The 6883-nt window shown below is 43.9% G+C and overlaps 1 protein-coding gene and 2 pseudogenes across 2 annotated transcripts; 2 read left to right on the plus strand and 1 right to left on the minus strand.

The window, feature by feature from the left end:
* Window positions 1-526: 526 nt before the first annotated feature.
* Window positions 527-4615, minus strand: LOC103654761 (protein starmaker). 2 transcript variants are annotated; one of them, XM_008681580.3, is made up of 3 exons: window positions 3977-4615; window positions 1123-3135; window positions 527-831 (listed from the first exon to the last, which is right to left on the minus strand). In XM_008681580.3, exons 1-2 carry the CDS (start codon window positions 4375-4377, stop codon window positions 1125-1127), a joined length of 2412 nt encoding a protein of 803 aa, XP_008679802.1. In that variant the 5' UTR covers window positions 4378-4615; the 3' UTR covers window positions 527-831; window positions 1123-1124. The 2 variants fall into 2 exon arrangements, with proteins under 2 accessions (XP_008679802.1, XP_008679801.1); XM_008681579.3 differs by having other exon boundaries at window positions 1118-3135.
* A 616-nt stretch (window positions 4616-5231) lies between these two features.
* Window positions 5232-6507, plus strand: LOC109945960 (rRNA 2'-O-methyltransferase fibrillarin 1-like; annotated as a pseudogene).
* LOC111591435 (uncharacterized) lies at window positions 5898-5976 on the plus strand (annotated as a pseudogene).
* Window positions 6508-6883: the final 376 nt, after the last annotated feature.

Here is a 6883-nt window from a genome sequence, read left to right on the forward strand (position 1 = left end):
GCGCTTGAAAAAGGCAACAGATGCTTCGCTTGGTTGGAGTTGTAGGCTTTCTGTTGTCAAAAAGTATATAGGCAATAATGCAGTGAGAATACTACACCGTTACAGTGTGAAACTGTCATTGCGTTCTCTATGATGTAACTTCCATTAAGATGAATGAAGAGATACGATCAAGTTCCTGGGTGTGCTCATTTTGGTGATTTTTTTTGTTGTTGCTCGTTTGCATCGAGATTAGTGAAAACAAAATCACGTTGTATCTATCTAGGACGGAAACGAGTATTTTGTTACAGCATCGGAAACGTTTTCGGTGAAATTCGATCGTGAACAAGCAATGCACAAAGACAAACAACCGTAGGTGTTCTCTTTTTCAGGTTTTTTTATGCTTGGTTACCACTTGAAAGAGTAGCACGTATTAAACTTGGTGCTGTTTTTCTAATCTAAAGTGGCCTGCAAACATCAAGGCTTATCTAAAGGCTTGAGCAGTACACATGAAACATGAAAAGAACCCTAACATGCGCACCAAATTTTGAAAAACCTGGAGCTCATCAAATATAAGCTTAAGAAAACTTATCATAATTATGATCAGCAACATGCGCACCACAAATTCCAACAAAAAAAATCCTACCGTTCATGTCTGTTCCACAACATATTACATATTGCAGACTTCGCTCTTTGCATAGTAAAATCCAAAGTATGATACAAACAAAAGCAGATATTAATGCTGCAGCGGAGGTACTGATGGGTTGGTCTTGCTGCCGCAGAAAAGATCTGGGACTGGAACTTATGGGTGATAGCTGAGAATAAGTTGTCCACCTAGAGCGGCATTCTTCCAAGCTGCACATAAGGCGCAGAGTATGGTGAGATAAATGTGTAATAACCAATTAATTTGACACAAGCAAAAGGGCCGTGTACCAATATGCAGAGGCATGTAGCATCCAAAACATATTAGTAGTTCATAACATACACATATATATGCTGAACTAGCTTCTAAACCTACAGCCTACAGCTCAATGTAGACTGGTTGTATGATTTGGCAATATAACAAAAAAAAACACGTGAGCTTATCTACGACAAGGCACCAGGTATGTCAAGGGGAGTTTAGGTGGGGTGGTTAATATACCTTACATTTAGTGACGCCTTCTGTCTCTATGTTCGTCTCTAGAATAGCGTTGTTCAAAATCCCTCCTTGAATGGTAATGCGAGTCATGCCTTGACCTCTTGGAATCATGACTATCCATATATCTATTGTGTTGACCATGCTCTTCCTGCCTTCTATTGTCATCTCTGTTCTGAGAGTCTCTGTATCCCTCTTCTCTATCTCTACTTGAATTTGGATCATACCGATCATCTATCAGTTTCCTTTTGTTGTCCCTCTCCACATCATTTCCACCTTTCCTTTCGTATTGCTCTCTCTCCCTCTGTCTCTCTTCCTCCCTCTCTCGCTGCCTTTTCTTCTCCTTCTCCATCTCCATCCTCTCTTCCTCCCTTTGCTTTTGCTTATCCAGCTCTTTCTTCTCTACCTCTCTCTTCTGTTGCTTTTCAAGCTCTTTTCTTTCCTCCTCTTTCTGCCTTTGTGTAGTCAGCTCATTTCTTCTCCCTCCAGCTTGACTCCTTTTCTGTTCCTCATAGCTATCTGCACTCGTGTCAGAATCACTACTGCTGAGGCTGCTGCTGTAATCTGAACTATCACTTGAGGTAGCTACTTTTCTTTTCTCTTGCACATCCTTTTTCAACACTGCAACATTCAATTGTCTTTCCTTACCACGGGAATAACCATCTGAATCTGAGTCATGGCGAAAGCTTTCCTTGTACTTACTATGTTTCTCATGCTCGGAAGCCCGAGAGCCATAATTATAATTTCTCGATCTAGGCTTCTCATCCTCCAAATCATGACGAGAGCTTTGCAATGGTCTCTTGTTTTTCCCATTATTATCTGCACCAGAGTCAGAATCATGGCGAGAGCTTCTCGCTGGTATCTTCTTTCTCTCATCACGAATACCCTCTGTATGTTCTATTTTCTTCTTCCTATAGTCAATATCTGCATCAGACTCAGAATCATGATGAGAACTCTTCAATGGTACCTTCCTTTTCTCATCACGTACATTCTTTGTTTGCTCCATTTTCTTCTTGCCATAGCCACTATCAGTATCAGACTCAGAATCATAACGAGAACTCTTCACCGGTACCTTCCTTCTCTCATCACGTTCAATTTTTGCATGTTCCATTTTCTTCTTGCCATAGCCACTATCTGTATCAGACTCAGAATCATGACGAGAGTTCTTCACCAGCACCTTCTTTCTCTCATCGCGTTCATTCTTTATATGTTCCATTTTCTTCTTGCCATAACCACTGTCTGTATCAGACTCAGAATCATGACGAGAGCTCTTCACCAATAACTTCTTTCTCTCATAGTGTTCACTCTTTGCATCTTCTGTTTTCTTGCCATATCCACTATCTATATCAGATTTGAAATCATGACGAGAATTATTTACCGGTATCTTCTTTCTCTCACCCCTATCATTCCTTGCATGTTCTGTTTTCTTGCCATAGCTACTATCTGTGTCAGACTCGGAATCGTGATGAGAGTTCTTCACTTGTATCTTCTTTCTCCCACCCTGATCACTCTTTACATGTTTAGTTTTCTTTTTGCCATGGCCACTATCTGTATCAGACTCAGAACCAGAGTTCTTTCCACGCTTTGCCTTCTTTCGATCATTTTCAGAATCATCATCAGAACCAAGACGATGTTTCTTGTTGTATTTCTTTTCCTTTTTCTCATCATAATCAGTCTCTGAATCATCATCTGAATCATGGTGAGAACTCTTCTTCGTTTTTGTGTTATGATCGTGATCCAAGTCTGAGTCATACTTGCTCTTTCTCGAACTTTTGGGTTGACGCCTTTTGTCATTCTCTTTTTTCTTCTTGCTCTTCTTTGCATTCTTTGAATCCTTACTATTATTTTCCCCAACAGTAACCAGTTCCTCATAGTACTTACCAGGAACAAGCTCCCCAGATTCTACATCACTTTCTACATCCCCCTTCTTTGCATCCTCCACGTTCAGCCCTAAAGCAGCCCTTAGAGTCTCAAGTTGTTTCTCCTTCCGTGCTGCAACATGGTGGCTCTGTGTGTCTGTAAACCTGAGAAAAATATGGCAACTTATGATTAGAATGTAGATAACAAAAAAACAAATAAAAACAGTCAAGAGACTAAATGTTTATCAGAAACAATAATTTCATTTTCAAATGGAAAACAATCTCAGAGACTAATTGAAGGCATCCAACTAAAAAGAAAAGGCTACATGAAATTAGTGTGGTCAGCTTCCATTGTCTATCGTATGCATGAATATGCCCTCCAACAGAAAGGTCTAATGGACAGAAAATCAACCATTACAAAATCACAGACTTTCCCACATCTGCACAGGAATGTATGAAATCACGGCATGCAGTAAACTATCCACATCCAAAGCTAGAAACTGGTGAAACACACCAGCTGCAAGCAATAATTTTTCTTTCTAAGAGATGACACAGCCAGAAAAAACTAAGTGTAGGCATCCATCTAAAACAAACTACATGGAAGAACTGTCTTCCACCACCATCCACACCATCAATATGCAATTCCCTGGTGGGATAGGTATAATAGACTGAAAGTAAAGCACTATAGATAGCCATACTTCCCATGTGTGCAAAGATTGGGACTGATAAATGATTTTACGGTCCAAAAGATGAACAAATGCACGAACATATAAACAGAACCTACAATTCGAATATGGGATTGCTCTTTAAGTACCAGCTTTCACTGGAGAAGTCCTCCCATAAACTAGGAAATGTCTATTCACACTTAGATGAGAAATGAAGGCACCAGATTTAAAGTGCTCATATGAGCACAAGAGCTCCATGAGCACAGGATACGTTCCCAAGTCTGAAACCACACAAAAATCGACAACTGACCAAAACCTATAAGACGCCAACAGATCCATACCCTCTGCCGGGTAGAGGCGGTCGACCGGCGCCGCTAACGCTCCCTGCTTCCTCCGCTGCCGCGACCGCGGCCGCCTCTGCCTCAGCAGCCTTGCGCGCCTCCTCTACGCGCTCCTCGATCTCGTCTTCGGTGTAGCCCTGCTCCTCGAGCGCGTCCCTGAGCACGAGCAGATTGAGCTCGACCTGGCGCTTGCGGTCGTGCTCGAGGATCTCCTTGTTGGGCTTGCGCATCCCGCCGAGCCCGCCGCCATCCGCGCCGGTGGCGTCGGGGAGCGGCGGCCTGTGGGGTCCGCCCGGGCCCCCGCCGGATGTGGAGCGGGGCTTGATGAAGAACTTGTTGGTCTGGACGTACCCGTTGGTGCCCGACCCCCGCGCGGTCTGCAGCCCGATGCCGTTGTACATCGCGGCCGGCGGGCGGGGAGAGGCCGGCTGGATCGGCGGCGGCGGCGGCGCAAAGTAGGGCAAGGGAAGCCTGGCTAGGTCGAGGCTTCGTGCTCGCGCGTCAGATCCGCAATCCGGACGGGGTGAGGTGAGAAGCGAGGGAGGAGCCGGTTGGGTTATATTCTGATTGTGGGCTGCCTCGTGACTCCGAGTCCGTAGGCCCGGCCCCGGTAGAGATGGCAACGGTGAGGGCTTGTTTGGAAGAAAGAGTATTGGAGAGGATTGAAGGGGTTATAATCCCTTGCTATTCAAAATTGAATAACAAGGGATTATAGTCCCCACAATCTCTTTCAATACTCTTGTTTCCAAACATACCCTGAGAGTATTTTCTCTCATCTCCACCACGTTGAGGAATATGAGAGTATGTTAGAAAGTGTAATATTTGAGGTATGTTTTGTTTATCTTTCTGAACCAAATCTCTATTCTCTATTATACTTAAAGCATATTTAAAGCACCAGTTTCAACCGTCGTCATGCGTTATCTTTATATAAAAAAGTCCATACATTTCTTTTTGTTCAACCCGTCGTCCAAGCGACGCGACAAACTCTATAGGCCCGTACACTCTAAATCTGGTGGCCTCGCTCTCCTAGCTCCCGCCGCCACCGGTGGCCCTCCACACTCATCTCCCTGCCAACCCTAATCCCCACGAAAACCCTAAACCTCGCTACCTGGCCTCCCAGGTGACCCCGCTCTCCTCCCGCCGCCACTGGGTGACCCTCCACACTCATCTCCCCTGCCAACCCTAATCCCCACGAAAACCCTAAACCCTCGCTACATGGAGGCGGTGGCTACAAGCTCCTCGTCAGCTCAACACCATGAGCCCACCGGCTAGAGGTAGCTAACCATGACACTATCCTTGTTTTCCATCCATTTTTCGCAAGCGACGGAGACTTATTGCTTCGATAAATCCTGTAGGAGGACACAGTGGGAGGGGAGGCAGGTTTGATGCGACGGTCATGGGGGCGACGGTGGCCGCAGATTTGGTAGTGGTAGAGGTGAGAGAGGTGAAGGGAGGGAGAGGTGGTAGGACGCATAGGGGCGGCCGTGGTGGTGGCATGAATGGTGGGAGCAAGGCTGTTGTGGTGGTGCACAAGCACGTTGGTGTCTTCATCTCCAAGTCCAAGGAGGATGCGCTCTGCACCAAGAACATGGTCTCGGGAGAGTCTGTGTACGGAGAAAAGTGTGCTTCCGTTCAGGTTCGTGATTGCTTGTTCTTGTCCCATTTTATCTTCTCGTTTTATTATTAGACAGGGATTGCTTGTGTTGTGTGTACTGCGAGTGAGTTGACCTGTTTTAGGTAGTCGATTTTGCGTTCAGTAAATTTATACATTGTCAAGGTTCAGATATTGTTCCTTTTTCGTGTTATCTGCCAAGTACGTTATATGTATCTTTATTTAGAATCTAAAATGTAACTTGGTTGAAATTTAGTCCACGAGAATATATTCTTTGTAAACTTGCTACAACGTTCTGGGCTTTTAGCTCTGTAAATGATGATCTTAATTACTCGGATTCTCCTTCAAGAGATCTAGATGGGTGATGCACATACGAGTTTCTAATGCGCTCATGCCCAATGAAATGTAAATTAGTTAATTATTTTTCCTTTCCATTTTTATGATAAGGAATTGCTCTGAATAATTGTAATGACATAGGTTTTAAACTCATCCATTGGGATTTTGGTTATAGAACTGATTTATTTCTACTGTTTGATTATTTGGCCATTGTAGAATGATGATTGAACAAAGGTTGAATACAGGGTGTGGAACCCCTTCCGTTCGAAGCTGGCTACTGTTGTGCTTGGTGGTGTTGACAACATCTAGATTGTAAGTAGACTTTGTTAACTCAATCTGCTTGAGTTCTATATGTTTTTTTGCAAGTAGAAACTATGGTGTTGTTATAGCTGACAATTTGTTAATAAATATGTAGGCTCCTGGTACTCGTGTGTTGTATCTTGGTGCTGCTTCTAGCACAATTGTGTCTCATATGTCTGATATTCAGAACCCTTCCCTTTCATAGTGCGCATGTGTAATGGTAGAAAGAAAAGGTGAACTAGATATTGTTGTCTTTCACTTTTTATATTCTTTCATTTTTACACTTATCTAGTGTGTTTGTTTGCCAAACCATTGCATTTTTAATTGTTCTATAAGTTGCAAATTTGGTTATGTGTGCAACACTCGAACCCCTTAAAAAGGTTGGCTGAAATTACTTCAAAACACTGGTAGGGTCTTTGTTGCCACTTGATGTTTTTTATTTGTGTACGAAGGCCGCGTCGGATCTAAGTTGTTGCATTTTGGCGCTCTGCGCAAATGTCCTCGACGGAGGCGAAGGCCGTGGCGGTCCTAGAGTCTGTGCTGCGCTTGGAGAAGTGGGCGGCATATAAGAAGGCCCTTGCTGACAGGAAAAAGGCGCTTGAGAGTCGTACGATCATATTCACTCACTCCAAACAGTATGCCCAGGAGTACGACACAGA

Source organism: Zea mays, chromosome 4, assembly GCF_902167145.1.
Source record: "Zea mays cultivar B73 chromosome 4, Zm-B73-REFERENCE-NAM-5.0, whole genome shotgun sequence".
Lineage (NCBI taxonomy): Eukaryota > Viridiplantae > Streptophyta > Magnoliopsida > Poales > Poaceae > Zea > Zea mays.